This window comes from Anolis sagrei, chromosome 4, assembly GCF_037176765.1.
Source record: "Anolis sagrei isolate rAnoSag1 chromosome 4, rAnoSag1.mat, whole genome shotgun sequence".
Taxonomy (NCBI): Eukaryota; Metazoa; Chordata; class Lepidosauria; order Squamata; family Dactyloidae; genus Anolis; species Anolis sagrei.
This window is the reverse complement of record NC_090024.1, coordinates 182,076,467-182,097,719: the sequence shown is the minus strand read 5'-3', so window position 1 is coordinate 182,097,719 and position 21,253 is coordinate 182,076,467. Positions and strand designations below refer to the sequence as shown.

At 41.3% G+C, this 21,253-nt stretch overlaps 1 protein-coding gene across 17 annotated transcripts in view; it reads left to right on the top strand.

The window, feature by feature from the left end:
* PTPRF (protein tyrosine phosphatase receptor type F) overlaps nucleotides 1–21,253 on the top strand; it is a 606,212-nt gene that overhangs the window by 489,002 nt on the left and 95,957 nt on the right. For all 17 annotated transcript variants that reach the window (XM_067467927.1, XM_060773314.2, XM_067467925.1 and 14 more), the window contains 4 exons: nucleotides 10,317–10,586; nucleotides 12,165–12,746; nucleotides 13,117–13,250; nucleotides 14,342–14,486. In XM_067467927.1, coding sequence (XP_067324028.1) covers nucleotides 10,317–10,586; nucleotides 12,165–12,746; nucleotides 13,117–13,250; nucleotides 14,342–14,486 — 1,131 coding nt within the window. The remainder of the gene's footprint in view (nucleotides 1–10,316; nucleotides 10,587–12,164; nucleotides 12,747–13,116; nucleotides 13,251–14,341; nucleotides 14,487–21,253) is intronic.

Below are 21,253 nucleotides of genomic sequence, written 5' to 3'. Positions count from 1 at the left end.
ATCAGACTAACTTTCCCTCCCTTTCTCCCTCTCCTTTAAAATCTGACTCATAAGCAGTTTCTAACCACCAAAGTTCTGTGTTCTCTTATCAAGGGTTCGGTTTCAGGCAATGCACCACAGAAATCTAACTACTATAAGGTCATTTCTGCAAAAGAAACAAGATCTTCTCCACCCATCAGGAAAACATAACTAACCTCTTACTGTCTCTCCTGCAGGAACAAAACCAGAGAATGTGCTGGATTGCCCTACCGATGTTGGGTGACTTGCTTTTATTTCTTGCCCAACTTTCTTTTGCAGTTGAGTGCATCAAGGGTCCTGACACAACAAATAAGTTCACACTACACTAATCTTTCTCTGCTGCCTTTAGCTCTTTTTTGGAAAAAGGGAAGAAGAGCCTCTGTGCTAGAAGAATTTCTTTCCACTAGGACTATTTCCTCTGTATTGTGCAGTGATGGGGCATGTGTGCTCACAATGAGCTGTGTGTGTGATAGATGGGCTTAAAGACTCTTGTACTATCAGAACAGAGCTTGGCCCTTCACTTGGGACTCCTGTGGTGCCTACAATGCAGTGGGCATGTAAGTGCATTGAATATGTGTGCTTCTGTTCTTGTCTATGCTGCCTACCAACATCTCCTAAGCCTTGGTGTGTCTGGGACTCATGCTCCTACATACTGAGGGTTGGGTCACATGAATCTGGATAAGGAAAGAGAAGCTGAATCCACTGTTCAGTGACAAACATGAGAATTTTGTGTACGTGTGTGCGTATGTGTGTATGCACACGTGTGCATTTGCACAGTGGGTAGCCCTGGCCGGTCTCAGCCATCATGTCTTGTTGTTTCAGTGCTGTGCAGACACATGCAGCTTGGCCTGTTTTTACTCTCTGTGTTTTTCCTTGTCTTTTTTTATTCCCTTTTCATCTTCATCGCACAATGTCATCAAACAAAACAAACTTTCATCTCTCAGATCAGCGAGAAGGTTGGTCCTTTTCACTTCTTATCCATCTACAGTATGCCACCTCTGATGGGACTTTTCCAGTAGGGAATGGAGAGCCAGCCTGACAAAGGGAGGGTCTGATGGCCCCTGGCTCCCTGTCAGGCTCTGCCCTGTCAGCAGGCCTAGCAGAATCTGCTTCCTGTTTGCTATGTCCTTGCTGATAGCATTGACCACACTGCTTGCATGCCTTTGCCGCTTGATGTTTAAAATGCACAGACCCTTATCTGCATGCAGCCCACCGGAAAGATACCCTTGTTTGAGTTGGTCCCGGGGAGCATGTATTTAAAACCAGGTAGCTTAGAGAGCGTGTTTTCCTTACTTTATCCCATCAGTGCATCTTCTTTTTTTGTTGTGGGATGTAGAGCCATGATTTGAAGCTATATCAAGTTGGAGGACATGGGAGTTAAACAAAGTGTGTGCGACAATAGAATAGAATGAACCCAATAAGAGTTGTCTTTTCAAACTCCTAAACAAAGAACTTCCATTTGACACCCTCCCTTTAGAACAGGGGTGTCAAACTCATTTTCACCTTGGGTTAGATCAGCTTTATGGTTGCCTTCAAAGGACCATTTGTAATTGTAAGACTATGTAAGTATAACTATGTTGCCCTGGCATTGAAAGCCACACAGGCCATATAAAATCTTGTGGCAGGCTAAATTCGGTGCACGGGCCTTGCATTTAACACATATACTCTAGAACAAGGGTGGGCAAACTGTAGCCCTCCAAATGGTGCTGCACAGCAATTCATATGTTCCCTAATCAGGAGAGCAAATTATAGAAAATTCTGAAAGTTGCGATCCAGCAAGATCTAGAGCAGTGGTTCTTTGAGTCCCCAGGTGCTTTGGCCTACAACTCCCAGTTTACCAAATGTTAGGATTTCTGGGAGCTGAAGGCTAAAACATCTGGGGACCCCAATGTTGAGAACCACTGATCTACAGGGTTGAATTGTACTCATCCTTACCTTAGATACTGTGCTTACATACACATAAAGTACTGCTGGTATTATTAGAGTAATAATGCTGATAACGTCTCTTGACAAAACCATAGCAAGAGCAAGCACTGTATTAGAGGAAGTGAGGTTTGCCACTGCCTTGCCTCTCTTTCTCTTATTGCAAGTGCTGTTGTATTAAATGAAATGTGATTAGTTGATCATAGTTTTGATGGCAAACAAGAGCAGTTCCAATATTTTTCCTCAAAGGAAATGCCAGTCCTCAACTAAGAAAATGTAAGTGCTATTTGGCATTGGGATTAAGAAAAAAATGCTTAGTGGGGTTCAGCAGTGTCACTGCCTGGACAGATTCCCGCGTATAACCACTTTTAAAATTTTTTGATAACTTTCCTTTTATGAGGGGAAAAATCACTCATGGCATTATCTACACAACAAATGCCAAATATGAAAAGAGCTAACAATACTGGGGGTTGTGTGTATATCTGCACAGCAGTTTTTGAAAATGGGCTTAGGGATTGTTTATACTTGCAAATAAATCCAAATGGAAGGCTGGGCTGTCCCCACAACACACAGTGACATCTGGTGATGATCATGCGATTTTTTTGTTCTTTAAATTGACTTTAGCCTGCTTTGGACAAAGTCCAAGAATACTCTGGATTTTGCTGGAAATCTGAGTATCCCTAGCTACAGATAAGTTTGAACAGTAGGATTGAGTATGAAATTCTCTCCGGACTGGACACTATCACCTTTTCGCTGTTTTCATCAGCAGGTGCCACATTCTGACATCAGCAGGGACACCCTTGCAACCAGGAAGAAGGAGAGGAGCACTTCCCTCCTTCTTACTGGTCACACAGGTGCTCCGTTCTGATGTTAGTAGAGAAATCCATGATGGCCAGGAACTTGGATGGAGCTCTGTGGCCAGCTAGAAGTAGCAACGGCAACAACACAGGATGTGAGATGCTGGCCATACTTGAGGAGCAAACGAGCTCCTGGACCATCGAAGAGAAACCCCAAAACATATTTACACCAGGCTAGGCTGCCATTGTCCCTTTCTATCTGTAGTGATTACAGGGCCAGTGGATAGAGTTTTCTGCATGCCAGGACTTTTGGCTAGTGCCTCCATTAAAAAGTACTTGTTTTTACAAAGTGTTTGCACTCTTGTTCTTCTGGTTTAATACAGTAGTACTAAAATGCTGTTCCAAAGCATCTGTTTGGCCTTGCCCTTAAACAGAGACCTCCCTTCATCCTACTGACAACCATACTTCATTAGGATTGTAATTAGAGCATGTTTAATGAGCTGCTCTTGCAGTTGTCCCAGAGCAGTAGCTTTTGTTCTCATTATCCTTCTCTAAATGTGTTCCCCTTAGAGAGCAGTGGGGTGAGAAAGTTTTCTTGTGTCCAGTCTAAACTGAATAAGGGCTTGTTGAGGACAAAATCCCATGCAGTTGAACAAGTAAGGAAGCTGGAAAATGGTGAAAATAGCCTAAAGCTGCATAGATTCTCCATGCCTGGTGCTTTTACAAGGTCAATAATGCAAATAAATTAAATTCCTTATTTCAGTGGGATTCTCAGGCATTTATCAGCATTATCAGCCTTGTCTGACAGACAGTCACTTAGGGCTTCTTCAAGTTTTTAAAAAAATCCAGATTGAGCATATAAATTTACGCCTTCACCCATTGAAATCATGCAACTTTCTTTTCTCTTGCCCGTAATTTTGAAGCCACTGCAGCTTCTAGATTTGCATACATTTTGCAAAAAAAAAAAAAAAAACTCCCAAGCTGATTTGTTCTTCAAAGAGACTCCCAAATATACATGTTGTCCAACAGCGTTGTACAAAATTGCCATATTTGAAATAGACTTGGCCAGACAAAAATGAGTGTCATTTAGCACCATAAATGTCCCCAGGCAGAATGCGTAATGGAAAGAAATGCATAAGGTATTAAATATTCCATTAGAATATTCAAGGAATTATCATTTGTTTGGCACTTATAATTACGTCTTAGATTCCCCCCCCCCCCCCAGCTTTACTTACAACTATGTACTGTTCATCTGTGTATTTAATTATTGCTCTACAATTGCTACCAAGTTATTTATTAAAGAATTATTTTATCTTGATACAGCAGTTTTTTCCTTCCCTGAATGCTGTGTTTTTCAGAAGTGAATGAATGCAAATTTCAGAGTGGCACAGTGCCTCTCCCTTGCTTTGCTATTAGTGTGTCACCATGTCGAACTGTGATGGCTCTTTGGCACTCTGCTGTTGCAGTGATAGATCCTTTTTTGTATAGGGTTGTCAGCACAAATAATTAGTCCTAAAAGTTATAGCTGAAATATAATCCAAAGTGGCTAAGCCCTGTTTTGGAAATTGTCTATAAAATGTCAGCATTCAGGAATGCACTGAGAACATAAATAGTGCAGCATTGTTTGAGGAGGAGATTAGACTCCAAATGCATTTTCCCTTCTTCCAGTCATTTCCCTCCTGCTGGTGATTCTGTCAATAGATTATGAAGCTCCAAGAGCAATCTTTCCATCAAGAGATTTAGTTCAAGAGGATAGCGATAAGTAGGAAAGGGGGGTGGAGGAGTTATCCAAATATGACTGATTATATTCTCAATTTGTGCCACCTCCACTCTCCAAAAACATGTGATGTCAGCGGGATAAACTAAAAACACTGGACATTGGACAACATAAGGGAAATGACCAACCACCAGCGCTTTAGCTTAGCTTTCCTGCAAATCTAAAACCATGGATGCAAGCTGGCCCAGATGGCAAAGTTATATAGTTGTCCGGCATGACAGAGCCAGATTCATATAATTTATAAAACGGCTGGGGCAAAAGGCAAATATTTTTGGCATGGAGAGCAAAGGAGACAGCTGTTGCTAAACAAAGAAGTGGATATGTTTGCATGGATTGTCCCTCAAAATCCAAATTAGGGTAATAATTCAGTAAAAATCATACTTTGACCTAAAACACGATTTGTGCCAAACATGTGAGATTTCTATTTGGATGATAATTATTATTTCATAGAATCGTAGAATGATAGAGTTGGAAGAGACCACATCGGCCATCTAATCTAACTCCCTGTCATGCAGGAAAAGCACAATCAAAGTATTCCTGACAGATGGCCATCCAGCCTGTTTAAAAGCTTCCACCACATTCCAAGGCAGAGAGTTCCACTACTGAATAGCTCTTACAGTGAAGAAGTTCTTCCTAATGTTATGGTGGAATCTCCTTATTTGTAATTTGAACCCATTGCTCTGAATCCTAGTTTCCAGGGTAGCAGAAAAGTCTCCTCCCTCTTCCTTGTGGCACTCTTTTACATATTTTTACATGTCTATCATGTTTCCTCTCAACTTTGTCTTCTGCAAGCTAAACATACCCAGTTCTTTAAGATGCACCTTATAGGATGTGGTCTCCAGAACTTTGATCATTTTAGTCACCCTCCTCTGGACACCTTCCAGCTGGTCGATATCTCTTTTGAATTGTGGTGCCCAAAATTGCACACAGTATTCCAGGTGAGGTCTAACCAAAGCAGAATAGAGAGGCACCATGACTTCCCTCAATCTAAATAATATACTCCTTTTGATGCAGCCCAAAATCCTATTGGCTTTTTAAGTTTCTGTATCACACTGTTGGCTCACGTTCAACTTTTTGTCCATGAAGACTCCAAAATTTCAGAACTTTTGAAGGGAATCCTGAACTTTAATCAACCATGAACATTCCTAAAATAGCATATAACTGGAAGATGTAGCAAAATAAGGCAAATGTAATGCCTATAAGAGATGAAGTGGGATTTATATGTAGGACCTTGCAGTCAAACTATGTGAAGAGCTGAAAGTCTGGGAACTAAAATTTTGCCACTTGGTTTTTAAAGCTGTTTAACATGATACAACGTCAATCTTACTCTTCTGTAAGGTGCAAAGACAGCAACAACAGCACTCCATGTAACAGCACTCCATGTAATATGAAAATTGGTTGTCTGAATTCACACTTCACTCCAAGAAATGTCGACTGACTGATGGCCTTCACTTTCAATTTGAATCTGTGCTTCTCTGTTCATCTTTTCCAGTAATTCTTCTTCTTTCTAACCTCACTGCAATAATTTAATAGATAGTATAACTCCTCGGCTTTACGCAGTGGCTTAGTGCCCGTATCCCAAAATGGAAGCAGAAATGCAGCAGCAGGAGGACTTTTAATGAGATGACCTCAGTGTTTGATGAAATTGAAGAAGCAGCTGCTCAAATATGAGAGGAGTAGGGTGATTGATCCATGCCCATTTGCTCTGGATGCAGGGAGGGGGTGCACACTAATGCATGCTAAATTATTAACACTTTTCCACCTCCCTCTGCAGTATTGCCTGCTTCTCTCCTCCCGACCTCCCAAAATGTAGACCTAGTCTCCGTTGGTGTGAACCTCCCATATCCATTGCTGTGAGATGATTCAGGATATGCTTGATCACTTACTTTCCACTTTAAGTGCCAAATGATTGCCCAACCTGCATGCTTACTTCTCAGTGGGAAGATTTCTTGGATTGTTCATTTTTTGCAAGCCATGTGTTGTTTCATTCCTAAGGATAAATGGCAGTGAATTGGATGCTATGTTATCTGCTAAAAGAAACCTAGGACATCATTGCCCATAGACATTCATGGTTCAAGTTGCTTGCTTCTGTTTTTACTCTAAAAGAACAAATCCCCTGACCCTCAACAAATGTGTGGCATGATTTGAGAAAGTATTGAGAAAATTAGGGTCCATCTCAGTCAATTTGACTCTCTGTTTTGCTTTGTAAATCAGGAAAGAATTCCTGCAGGTTCTTTAAATAAGCAAATGTATAGCTCCTAATGTGACGAGATCCTAGTGGAAGCCAGATCCACAGGGTTGCCTGTGGATACAATGTGCTCTACCCTCGCCAAATTGGAGCAATCTAACATTGACTGACAGACACACTCCATATCCCATTGAGTTCAGCATAGAAAGAAGTTGCCAATTCCCATAGATTGATACGATGGTGTTGGGCTGGAATCCACCTCATTTACCAGTTTTCCAGGCACTCGTTTTAGATTATAATCTAACCTAGATTGACAGTAGCATCTCTGTGGGTATGCCCTTCCAACTATTATTTATGTAGTATAACAAGTATTGGGTTTAATGGCTGAAAAAAGAACAGAAGGGAGCTCCACTACTTCTGACCCTCCAATGGCCAGACCCTGTTCCACTTACTTCCACCTCATCCCCCCCACATATTGAAAATTACAGTTTGATTTGAGCATTTGCAATAAAATTGGAAGACAGCAACCACCAAGAAGATGCTAGGGAGAGAGGAAAAGCTTCAGATCAACAGTTGTTGAAACCTGTACTATCACTCTTCCACCGGTCAGTGAGGAAGATCTTTTCCATCTTCTGGGCAACAGAATTAGCATCTTTTGGCTGTACTACACAATTCTTACCTTATTTTAAGTGGTTGGACATCAGTCTGTTGACCACAGTTATTTGCCTAAACTATTAGTGTAGCAATGCCATGTTGTAGAAGGCAGGACTCAAAAATGAAGGAAAGTAGTGTGACAACCTCATCTGGCCACCTTTTTTTGTCTGTCAGCAGTCAAGAAATGTTGCTACAATACAAGGGTGCTGGGAGAAGAAAGGGGACATCGGCTTAGTGTCAGTGCTGGCTGTAGGGAGATGCCTGTCAGTGCTTAGTCGTAAGATTGGCATTTGGCTGAATTGTCTCATGGAATGTTATTTTCCCCCTCCATCCCCAGATCCTATCTCTGGGCAACCAACCCTTGGAGACAGGGCTCGCCTGCAGCCTGTCTTTAAATGTGCTTAGTTTTGTACAGGAATTGGGGCAGGGAGACAGATTTTCATTGCCATTCATCCCATGGCTGGGCTAGAAAGGACCCATATCTGATACATTGTCAAAATAACCTTTTCTCTTCCCCTGCCGCTAGAATAATAAACAGCAGCTTTCAAAAAGGGCAAGAGGTTTTCTCGATAGCACTTTGCTGAATGAACTAAAAAGCTTATCGGCAGATTCACAAGCTGTGTTCTTTCTTTCCAAGCATGGTCCTGACAGGTTCTTTTACTCCCACAGAGGAGACAGCTGGGGACTAATGTCTGAGGGATACATCAGGCAGTGTTGTTTGGGTGGGGGCTAATTCTAATTCTAACCCCTGTTCTTGCATGCCTTTAAGTGTGGCTTAGGTAAACATGGGTGTTTGTAGGAACTAACTTGCCTGATTCTCACTGGACTGGATGACAAACACAGTTCTTGCATGCGACAGACTCCTTTGGGTCCTTCTGCATGGATTCCTGTCAGTCTCATCCCTCTGTCCAGTGCCTGTATATCTGTGCATTTTCACCTGTCCCCGCTTAGTTCTTTTTAATAGCTGCTTCTTTCCCATACCTGGCCTCTTGTCTGTCTGGTGCATGTCAAGTCAATGAATGTTTTCCACGCACAGGTCTGTAGCATTATTCCTGAACTTGCGCTTTTTTTGAGACCAGTTTTGTTACTGGGTGGGAAGTTGATTGGTTTCTCTGGATTGAGATCCAACATGTGAACAGTCTCTTCCTGTACTGGCTTAGTACCATGTTCATTATGTTGGCAGAAGAGTCTCTTGCCGGTCAGAACCAGGCTTAGTTGGACAACCACCTCATCATGTTGACCCATTGTCATGTCCATCTAGTACCTGGGTATCCTCATAACTGTGTTGGATCACTGGTTTGCTTTAATTTGTCTTGTTTGGGGAGGGCTTTTCTGCCAGCCAAAAATCAAGCCTCTCACTGGTAACCATTCATGTAACTATTGATCTATTGATTAAATAATTGATTAAAAGAAACAAATGGCAAGACTATAGATGGAGGCAATTGAAAACATGCACATTGTCATCTCCCCCCCCCCCCAAAAAAAGCTGATAAGCAGTTAATGAGCCCCGTTTTGTCTCAGCAGCAGTGTGTAGTAGACTCACGCTGTTGATAGTACTGTAGAAATGGTCCCCAAACCCTCACTCTGTTGTACATGTTACTGCGGGGGCCTCTGTGTTCAGTCTGTTTTGTGAGTCTGCTGGTTTGGGAATGAATCATCAAAGAGAGCTCATGCAAAATTTGATTAAGGGAAGTGTCAGCTTGTCAGCCAGAGCTGAGTCTTGTCAGCACGTCTGTCAGCAGCTGCCCTGTTTCTAACAAGTTTTTGTGATGCTGGAGATGGCACAGGAGGAAGCCCAACATGATGTGCTCCCAGTGGGCTCTGGCCCCTGAGCAAGTATCTCCCATCTCTCTAACAAAATTGTCTGCCTCGCTGCCTCTCAGTAGACCCCACCCTCTGTGCTCTCACTTGTCATCCAACTCTGACTGTGTGAAGTGGAGAAGCTGTGTGATATTAGAGAGGGGCAGGAGGCTTTCCACAGATGCTCTCTGATGTATCTATTGGAGAGAAACAGGCTTCTCCAGAGGGACACATTGCAGTGTCTCCCTCACCCCTGTTTAAATAAAACCTAAAATGAGTTTGCTCAGAGGAGTCAAAGATTTATAGTCCTCTGTTGTGTTTCTGTATTCCACCTTAAATTGGCCCACAACACTAGCCTTAGAGAAGGAGCCTCATTTCTCAGTGTCATTGCCTTGACTGAAGTGCATGCAGCAGCAACAACCAGGGAGCTTTAGTGGATCTGAAGGTTTGCCTACAAACAAGCCGAATGCAATACAAGGAGGCGCTGCATGGTGAAATAAGGAGTGATCTGTCTCCTGGAGTACAGTCCCCAATGATGGGGAGGTGACCCATCAGCCAGGCAGTCTGCTGCCAGCTTGGATCTGCTCTCCTATCTGTTAAGACAAAGTCCTAACTAGTAAAATGGTATTATCAGGCTGTGAGGGTGTCCACGTTTACTGCTGCATCACTATAGAAAAGCTGTTTTGGCAAGTGGTAACGCATGCAGTAATTTAAAAAGGGAAGCCTCTACAAAATAGGTTTGGCTTGCTGATTGCTTTGCTGTGAAAACTAAGCAATTGAGCAGGTGGCTCCATCTAGAAAAGATTCACTGCACTGTGTTCACAAGAAGTGAACCTGTTTTCTAATTAGTAGGATGTCATTGAAAGAGAGATATCTTTAAGGGTCAGATATCAGGCTTGGTGAAAGAAAGGGGGGAAACGCTGCCAGCTCTACTGTTGGACACCTCATAAAAGTGCCAGTGGCTCAAAATGGAGAATCATGAGTATCAAGCCTGGCAGAACAGTAAACAGCTTTCACAGGATTATGTTTTTCTGGATTTCTTTGCTACCTCTTAGGACAAATGTTGATCCTATTCCCCTTCCCCTTCCCCCATATGTGAATCAAATGAACACCAACAACCTAGGCTGTGACCCTACTAGTTGTCTGTTCCTTGTTTCAGTGCGACGAGTGCCACCTCGATTTTCAATCCCTCCAAGCAACCATGAGGTGATGCCTGGGGGGAGCATGAATCTCACATGTGTAGCAGTGGGGTCCCCAATGCCTTATGTGAAGTGGATTGCTGGGGATGTGGAGCTGACAAAAGAAGATGACATGCCATTGGGCAGGAATGTTCTAGAGCTGACCAATATCACTCAATCGGCCAACTATACCTGCGAAGCAATGTCTTCATTGGGCGTAATTCATGCAACGGCACAGATCACTGTAAAAGGTAAGAAGCTCTATAGGTGCTCTGTGCCTAAACCTTCCTCAGTGCCACATGGTTGCTTGAAATGTGGTTGTGACTCAAACTTTGGTTGTGACATAGCTACAGAGAGCTATCAATCTGTTCTTGCCCTTTCCTAGATTATATTCACTTTTTTATTGTTAACAGTCACCAAACAATACAGTAGCCAAACTACTCTAGACTTGTCTTTTATTTTCAGGACACTGGTCATGAGACTTCTAGAAAACATGCCCACATTTGTTTTTTGCTTATGTACCCTAACATTTGTCTCCTATCCTTCTCATGATGTTTCTTGTAAAATACAGACACCTTCAGTCTGTACTAAATAGAATACCCATATGTCAAAGTAATAAAGGAAGTCTCATGGAGACATACCTGGCAGTGATCTCCCCATTAGCATCTCCATGGAGAGAGATGGTAATTAATCACGTCCGTTATTTGGTTTTCAGCTTTGTATGGGTGGTGTTGGCTCACTTAGTAGACCCTGAATGGGTGCCATTTTTTCATTTCTGTTGGCTAGGCTAGCATCTACATGCCTAATGTGATTCAATATTTACACTAATTCAACTCCAAGGGATAATCAGTATGGAAGCTAGAGAGACTCAGTCAATTGTTGGGAGAAAGAATTTCGTTTCATAATCCTAAGTGTTTGTCTGGCACTTAGCTGTGACCCAGTTAAACAGCCAACACACAGAAATACCTTAGTGTATGTCTGTATGTGATTGTGAAGTATGACAGTGAAGAAAACTGATAGGAAGAAAATCAACTCATTTGAAATGTGATGCTGCAGAAGATAATGTGGTCAAGGCGATTAAATTGAAATTGTCATACTTTGGCCATATCATGAGAAATCATGATCCACTAGAAAATAAAATAATTCTTGGCAAGATAGAAGACAGTAGGAGAAGCGGAAGACCACATTACAGATGGATGCACTCAGTTAAAGAAACAACATCACTGAATCTATGGGACTTGATGATAGACTGATTAGACTGTCTGTCATTCATGAAGACACCATAAGTTGGAGTCGACTTGATAGCAGTTAACAAAAGAAAAACTCTTATTCTCCGGCTATATAGCAGTTGTGCTAGAGTGGTTCTGACTTTCTCTCGATACTTGAAGATGACATTGCCTTTAAAATCTTAGAAGCCAGATGCTCCTGCAGCTCAAACTCCTGTTGCTTTTATAACAGCATTACAGATGGAGCTACCATTGTCCTTAATGTTGATCCTGAACACGGTTTCCTCAAATGTGTCCCAACTAAAGAACCCCTTTCCCCTTGGAGAACACGACAGATCCTTGCTTAAATTACCTTTATTTAACCAGCTGCTAGCAAGTGCTTTGAGCACATCTAATAACATGATTGCTATGTTTACTCTTCCATTAAGAAGCACTTCAAGCAATATATGTTAATGTGTAATATAAAAAATGTACGTTGCTGACTATGAAATGATTTCTGCTTTTAAATAAAAATGTTAGTAAGAGTTTGAACCTACTTTATAGCTCTGCATATTGTAGCACTTACATCAATCAAATAACTAACAGCTTCCTGTTTATTTCTAGCCCTGCCAAAGCCACCAATCGACACATTAGTGACTGAGACTACTGCCACTAGTGTGACTCTCACTTGGGACTCGGGAAATGCTGATCCTATCTCCTACTATGTTATTCAGTATAAGCCCAAGTCTTTGGAAGGAACTTTCCAAGAAGTGGATAGTGTGGCAACCACCCGCTACAGCATTGGTGGACTAAGTCCCTTCTCAGAATATGAGTTTCGTATTATTTCTGTAAACAACATTGGCAGAAGTCCTCCAAGTGAACTGGTTGAGGCAAGAACAGGAGAGCAGGCTCCATCAAGTGCACCCCTGAAAGTGCAAGCACGGATGCTGAGTGCCAGCACTATGCTGGTGCAGTGGGAACAGCCCGAAGAACCCAATGGCTTGATTCGCGGCTATCGAGTGTATTACACCATTGACTCCCATCTACCACTCAGTATGTGGCAGAAGCATAACACCGATGACAGTCATCTCACCACTGTGGGCAGCTTGATAACTGGGACTACGTATAGTATCCGTGTCTTGGCTTTCACCTCCGTTGGTGATGGGCCTCCATCGGAAATCATCCAAGTCAAAACTCAGCAAGGTGGTGAGTATATACATTCATGTTGGTATGAATAGTATGCCCTTTGAGCCCTCTACTCGAATAGCTCCAGGAGCTAATGATATGAGTTCAAATTCGTGAATGTAGTGTTACTCAGAGACAGACTGACTACCCAATGGGGAGATTGATGGGGAGCTTTTTATAGCTTATAGTTTACTAATTCTGCCATTAGCATTTTGAATGTGTAAGCATGCTATTTATAAGAAAGGGGTGTCTGCAAAGCTTGCAAGAGATATAAGCATAAATATTTAGCCTAAAATGAACATATATGACTTTTCTTGAACTTGGAGCTGAGGAGAAATAGAATTTCCCAAATCTTTCAGAGACTCTTGACTCTTGCTTTATCAATCTCCAGTTCCAGCCCAACCAGCTGACTTCCAAGCTGAGGCAGAGTCTGACACACGAATTATGCTGACTTGGCTGCCAGCCTCTCAGGAACGCATCAGCAAGTATGAGCTGGTATACTGGGAAGCAGCTGATGGGGTGCAGGTGAGAGACATCTTCATACATAATTAATTAAAGACTTGTGCCAGAGTTGCTTCTGGGTATGGGACACATCTTTTGACATCACCTTGTGCTGTATATGGATCTGATTTGGAACTCAATACAACTTAACACCAGTATAGTCTTGCAATGTGAGAAGGCAGAGGCCAAATGAATCCCAAACCATGTCAAATAGCAAAACCACATTTCTGCATGAATATTTCAGACATCAGAAGTTATAAATCAGATTACTGGTCCTTAAGCCTTTATATAAGGAAGACCAGACTAATTTCAATGCTGTCTCAATATAATTTATTTTAATGCACCACATCAATCTAGTGTTGTTGTTTTTTTTAAAAAAAAATAATAATTGAAAGAACCAATTCATAGCCTCTCACTTTGGAGCAGAGATTGTTGCTCTGCATTAATTTTTTCGCTTCCAGAAGTAGCCACTGAATAGAAGTGGATTCTGTAGTCAGTATTGCTTATTTCTAAGTGTTTGTTGAAATTGGTTGAAAATTGAAACTTACACCATTCTGTCCAGGACCACTTGCCTGAGGAATCTATATTAGATCCCAGAACAGGCCTGATGTAGTAACTTAATACAAGGCAAATCCCACTGACTGCTATTACAATCATAGGTTTAAGTCTGTGTTTTTAAACTTTATCCGTTTTGTATTATGTCTACACAGAGAACTATACCGAATTGCAGATTACAGCATGTTGTAGTGGGAGGAACAGTATTTTGGCTTGAGGGAAAAGAACGTAATAATAATAATAATAATAATAATAATAATAATAATAATAATAATATATTTTATTTAATTATATTCCACCCTGTCTCTTTGTAGGGACTCAGGGCGGTTGGGAAGAACTTTCTTGACAATTTCCTTGTTAGCCTATTGAACACACTCTTGCATTGGATAGAAATGTTTGAGTGTAACAGTGGAAATTTTTCCATAGAAATGCAGTGCCCAGCAAGTTTGTTCAGTACACACATGCTTAGGATTGTTTGATCTCATGACTACAACACAGGTTCAGGTTTGTAATGGGAATGGGATGAAATAACACCAAAACATGCCTCTTGCCTTTTCTAGCACAAAGTGGAGTTTGACCAGACTTCATCATATGCAGTTGAAGGACTCAAGCCAGACACACTCTACAAGTTCCAACTGGGAGCCCGTTCTGAGCTTGGCCTGGGAGTCTATACCCCAGTTTTGGAAGCAAGGACAGCACAGTCCAGTAAGTGTCTCTGATTGCATGTAAACAAAGGTGCCACAGGGCGCTCACTTCAGAATGAGAGGGAGGATTGGGAGATGTGAACAATAGCTAGAGGCTCGCGGAATGAAAGGACAACTATAGCTCTATAGCAGGAGCTGCTGGACCAGGGTAAGTCTCACGTTTGTATGTTTTAGGCCATATTTCACCATTTCAACAGGTGCAGTCACAAATATGCTGGGGAAAGGAGTAGGTTGGATATCTTCCCTGCCTCTCTGAATTTATCAGCACACCCTTTTCCCTTGCTGTTCATTTGTGAGCAGGTTTAGGCTGTCTGATGTTGGCACATTGTGCATGCACACCCTTGCTCTGCATGTGCTCATTTCCTAGTTGGACATGGTTGTTCACCTCTTCCCAAGCATATCCGACCATCTCAGTATAAAAGGAACTGCACTCACTCCATTACTATCACTATATTGCAGGTACTGCAAACCTAAAAAGATTTGGGAATGGAGGGAATGATGTAGATGAAAATTCTTTGGGGAATTTATGCTGAGAAATGGATGTCGTGTGGATCATGTGGTTGCTTGACTTTGGTGGTGTGGAAAATGTAAGGAGACTGCTTGTGTGGCTTTTGCCTCTAGGTTTTGAAGGCTCAAAGCAAACAGTTTACAGTGGGGTTAGTCAGAAGGCCAGATAAAGAAGTGACCCAAACTAGATTGCTTTCATTTTCTTCACAGCCTATGTGGAGGTAAAGACCAGTGCATCCTTATTGGCAGCACAAACTGCTGCACATAAGCAGATTAAAGCTATCAAAGAGCTCCGAGATAAGCTTGTTTTCACTAACGATTTTGGGGGGTTGATTTTATGCAAAAAGCATTCAAGGGAGGAAGAGAGACATTCCTGTTTGTGCCATCTGTCAAGGATCTCATTGACTGTGTGGGGCAAGCAGCTATGGAGGCAACAGCATTTCCTCTCTGTGTGGAGCCAGAGGGTAGCAGGGCTGAAACAGGGAGGGAGAACTGCTCCACTCATGATTGGAATGACCTTTCTTCCTTTCATTAGCATATCAATCACAAGTACTCCAACAGCCCTGTTTAACTTGCACTTCAGCTAATGTGATCTTAGTGCCAGCAGGATGGATAGGACGAAAGATATGAAACAATGCTCAGATAGAGGCATTATAAATATTTGACATTGGACTCTTTGTTGGATGTGGAGGCTGCTAATTGCTCTGTTTGCCACTGCTTGATTCTGTGTGCCTTGATAGGTAGCAAGTGGGTACTTCCCTAAAACATAAGGCTAACATAATAGCATAAATATCTATGGCAAAGCAGAGATCTCCAGGCTCTGGCTTGGCATGATAGCAGTATGTAACTTGGTCATATTAGGGACTTGTACAAGTGGAAAAATGCCCAGGAATAAAGTTAGTTAATCTTAACTTAGGTTGCTTTCACCATTCCTGAATCAAGTCTACAATTACCACTGGAGCATACAACCTATGGACACCCCTGTGCCCCCACCATTTGTGCAGCCTCCCAAAGTCCTTCCAGTAATTCCCATCACATTGTAGACAAATTTCCTCTCTCCCTCAGCAAACTCAAAGCAACTGACATCACTGCTCCAGGACCACTAAAGGTCAAGCTTAGAGGCAGAGGCAAAGCGGCCTTCTACACACATGTACACACAGTTATCTTTGGGAATTGAAACAATTACACCCTAGTATCAGATTGTAGCACTTTAGATTGGAAAGGTATTAACACCTTTTTATTAAAGGAAAGACTTCACATCTCAGGAAATGGAAATATGTATGGAGTCAAACAATCTGTTTTCCCTTGCTTTGACATCTGCCCCGTAAGAAGAAGCCTTCATAGCAGATATTTCTCTGACACAAACGTTGAGTCAGAAGGCAAGTCTCAGAACTATTCTGTTTTTGCAAACCTAGTTCACAGTGAGAATCCTAAGAAATTTTGGAATGCCAAAGGGATTATATCCCTCAATATGAATTCTTTAACAGCTTTTCTTCCTATTCTTGTTTGCTTTTCTTGCCTCCCCAGATAGGTTCAGAGGGAGTGAAACACCTGAGGTTATCACATGTCCATATGCTGATTTAGTACACTGTCAAGTCATCATAGTGGCATGCTCACTTGACATCTCAGGGCACAAGCAGAGCATTCTCTGAGAACTACCCTAATCCAATTTTTCTATGTAGTGCTTCATGTCAGAGAGATATGGCATGGCTTTATCCTGTCTAGAATCCTAACCATGGGTGGATGTAAAAATCTAATTTGAACAGTATCTTGGAGACTATATTCCAGCAGTAAGTAGGGTTGAGGTCATGGATGGTACCAATGCGAAGTGAATACAACCATATGCAATTGTTACCAATTCGGACATTTCCCCCACAAAGCTGAGTGCTCAGCATGACTACTCAGATGTAAGCTTATCTGCAATAGCATTCCTGCCTGCATATTGCAAATTAGGTCCACAGAACACTTTCCCAGTGCATGCATGTCAACTCAGTGCCATCCGACAACTGCCCTGCATTCAAACCACACCTTAGATCTGTGCTTGCTTAGTTCAGTTTTATACAGGGTATGGTATCATATCTCTCGTCACTGATAGAAAATAACAGCAGAATCTACTTCCAAGGTTTAGCCCTGTCCTTCCATATTGTGTATGGTATGCAGTAATAGAGAAGGTTATTGCAAGTACTTGGGCTATGCTACGTATTACATTGCAGCCATGAGAAACGTTAATTAAATGGCCCTTCCTATATGATATATCACCCTCAAGGAGGTATGCTTTGCCATGGGAAAAAACTAGGGGACGAGAATGCTTTACCATTCTCCTGCTCGCTGCTTCACCCATCCCATGGAGTCCAAGGTCAAAATATTCTGTGTAAACACATTGTGATAGACTGGCAAGATAAAAGTAAAGGGTGGAAGGTGTTTCAAAACCAGAAGAGCTTAGAAAGCAAGGATTCAGCACCTCCAGCTAAGGTACAATTTTTTAAAAAGAGTTTCAAGACAAGAATAGCTAAAGAAGAAAGAATTCAGTATCTCCAGTTAAGGCACCATTTTAGAGAAGTGAGATTTCAAACTCAGATGAAAGACTAAAGCTGGGATTTTTCTGTTTAAGAAGACTGTCTCTAGAAATGTTTGCAAAAACCTGTGTGGGATCTCTTGATCTTACTACTAAATATTCTAACTAATGGGTCAAATATTCTATAGTGCTGCCATTCCTACTATTTTGTTTAGAGATTATCTGCTTTCCTAAATATAGAAATGTCAGAATTGGGTTATGGGAACCCAGGTGCTCATCATGCAGTCAGCCTTTCATGTGGGCATGAACTACAGGCCCTTTCACATCCATGTGAGGCATTACCTGAACATAGCAAATATGTTCAGAATATTTATGCCATGGTGTTCATATTCAAAATATGTAGATTGTGTGTGTGCACATGCATGTTGGTGTTTACTCCTGACTCATGTACTTTCCTTGTGTATTGTGCCTGTTTTGCTAGATTTTATTTTGAACCCTTCTGATGTGAAACAGAAGCTAGTATGTTGGAATTGTGCAAGTGTGACTCTTACCTAGCCATCAGTAAGCACGAAAAAGGCCCACCTCTCACTTGTTGCTCTATCAATTATATTTTCTAATAACTCTCCTTCCACCTCATAGGAGGTTTGGGACCTTGTTTACAAAATTTATGTTTAAGGGTAATTGAAAGAAAGGATTACTTTAAATTCCCTTCTTATTAAACAATCATTCAAATTCATTATTGATTTATGGCGTTATTTCTTTCATAGTTTAGAGAAGTGGTTCTCAACCCGTGGATCCCCAGGTGTTACGACTTCCAGAATCCAGAGCCAGTTTAACAGCTATTAGGATTTCTGGGAGTTGAAGGCCAAAACACCTGAGGACCCACAGGTTGAGCCCGATTTCTGGGAGTTGAAGGCCAAAACATCTGGGGACCCACAGGTTGAGAACCATTGGTCTACAGTGACCTCTTTTACCTCTGGCTTCCTCTTCCACTCCTTTCTTTACTGTCTAACTCTCTTCTCTTCCTTAGCAATGTTGTTTACTAGTCTTCCTCATTATTAAATCTATTATTAAAACTAACAAAAGAAATGGAGGATATCACTACAAATAGAAACTCTCACAAGTGAAATCCACCATACAACAGCACCATATAAAATTATCTGAGCAAAGAGAACAAGATCTATGCACGTACCATTTTACAATGTAAAGATGCACATCAAAACCTTCAGATAGTACAGGTTGAGTACCCCTTATTTGAAATGCTTGGGACCAGAAATGGTTTGGATATCAGATATCTTGCGATTTTGAAATAATATATTTGCATATACATACATAATGAGATATCTTGAAAATAGGGCCCAAATAAAAAAAAATCATTTACAGTGTATTTTATATACATGTATAAATGTGGCCTGAGCATAATGTTATACAATATTTTAAATAATTTTTGTGAATGAAACAAAGTTAGTGTACATTGAGCCATCAGAAACAAAGATTTCATTATCTCAGCCACCCATATAGAGAATTCAGGTTTCGAGGTATTTTATGTTTCGGAATTCTGAATAAGTAATGTGTTGTTTTGCTGTGTCTCTCTAGAGCTGACTGTGTGGCTATAAAGGACTCTCTCTGGTTTTTTATTTACACAAACTAAAGTGTGTTCTAGACAGCATTGCAGATGTCTGCAATTAAAGTTCCTCTAGTAAAGTGGACATGATAATCTAATGACAGCACCTCATACTGTTTCCACTCTTACATATTGTTTACCCAGCAGCCATACCCACATAGATCCTTAAATCTTTGAACAAAAGTTTCCTATTAAGAACATCCAGCAGTCTAAGCAACCCAGGCTACTGTGAGCTGTAATATATTTGTTGTTAGTAGCTTCTATATATTTACTCATGACTGGTTGCTAGAGCCAGTTTGTGTGTGTTCCAAAAGGTTTTCATTTGTGGTGGCTCGATACATGAAAGATAGCTCAAGAGCAGTAAGGTACTACTGATGGATTACTTAGATGACATTGCCTCTACTCCTAGCAGTCACTAGTCACAGAGGTTTCTTTTACTCCCCATTGTCCCTCTTTCATAACTCCAAAATATGTGGGTTATATATAGGCCAAAACATGTTGGGCCTTAAAAATTAAATAAAGACTATCTACTGAATGGGTTGTTGTAGGTTTTTCCGGGCTATATGGCCATGTTCTGGAGGCAATTTTTCTCCTGACATTTCGCCTGCATCTATGGCAAGCATCCTCAGAGGTAGTGAGGTCTCTGTGTTAAATGTTTTAAAACAATTCCGATAGATCTTGCCTGTACCAAATGAGTGTCACTTCTTCAGTTTATAGTTTATCCTTTTGGTTTGTTATTCTGAAATAACTTGATGCAGGAATTCTTTATGGCCATTATTAATTGGACCAATTCAGACATTCCAGGAGTGAGCATCTGTAGTGTAGGGTGGAAGATTATTGCAGATACATAGTTCTAAATAATAGATAGAAAGCCATTGACTTGCATCTTCTATTCTATGTCTTGTCTTTTTCTCTTTGGTTATTTTTTGGTAGTGACTATATTTTTTCTCACCTTTCCTTATTCCAATGAGCAGTCTAGCTACAGTTTTGCATTAGCTACAGTTTCCAAATCATCTATAAGGGCAATCTCACATTGCGTGAGTGCATGACAGTAGTCTAATTGGGGGATTATCAATGTATTGACTACTGGTACTAAATTATCCCTGCCCACTGTAACTGGAAGACTAATTGAAGCTGGCCTCAAGCACTCTAAGGCACCCAGTCTATTTGGGTGGCAAAGATTGATTTAGGAGTCTTCCCAGACTGCACATCTATTCCTTCAGGGGAGTGCAGTGCCATTCAAAACAGGCAACCCACCCAATTCCTGGATTTGAGAACTACCAACCCACAGAATCTCTGTCTTATTGAGATTCTGCTTCAGTTTATTCACCCTGATCCAGCCCGTACTAATTCAAGCACTGTTGCAACACCTCCACAGCCGACTCTAATGACAAGGAGTAGAACTGAGGGTCATCAACATACTGATAGCACACACCCCCCCCCCCCAACTCTTAATTGTCTTTCCCAGCGGTATCATATAGGTGTTGAACAGCATGTGAGACAAGATTGGATCCTGTGGCATCCCCACAACACAAGGGCTATAAAGCTGAAAAGGAAACCCTCAGTGCCACTCTCTGAGACTGACCATGCAGACAGAAGTTTAGCATTGTAAAACAGTATAAAACAATGCTTCCTACACACATCTGCTGCAGCTAGTCCAATAATCTGTATCTCCTAAGAGATCCAGGAGGATGGCTAGGGTAGCATTACCTCTGCCTTTCCCCCACAATAAATTGTTAGAGCAAACAAGACTGTCTTTTTTTAATTAGAATTTTATTAATTTTTATATAGATTACAACGAAAGAGTGAGAACAATAAAGTATAGGAAAGTGAGGAAATGAAGAAAAAAAGAGAAAAAAGAAGAAACAAAAAGTATACTAAAATCCCAAATAACCCCTAAAAAAATTCTACAAAAATACACAAAAAACACAAAACTGTCTTAATATTATGCTCCTGCCTGAAATGAGATTGACATTGGTCTAATCTGTTTCCTCCAAAAATGTCTGATAGGGCACTAGTTATCATATATCTCTGGGTGCTACAGTCTCCTTAAAGGCAGGAGGCACCTCTTCCTGATGTAGTGAGGCAGTTACCACCCTTTGAACTCATCCAGTCAGTCCAT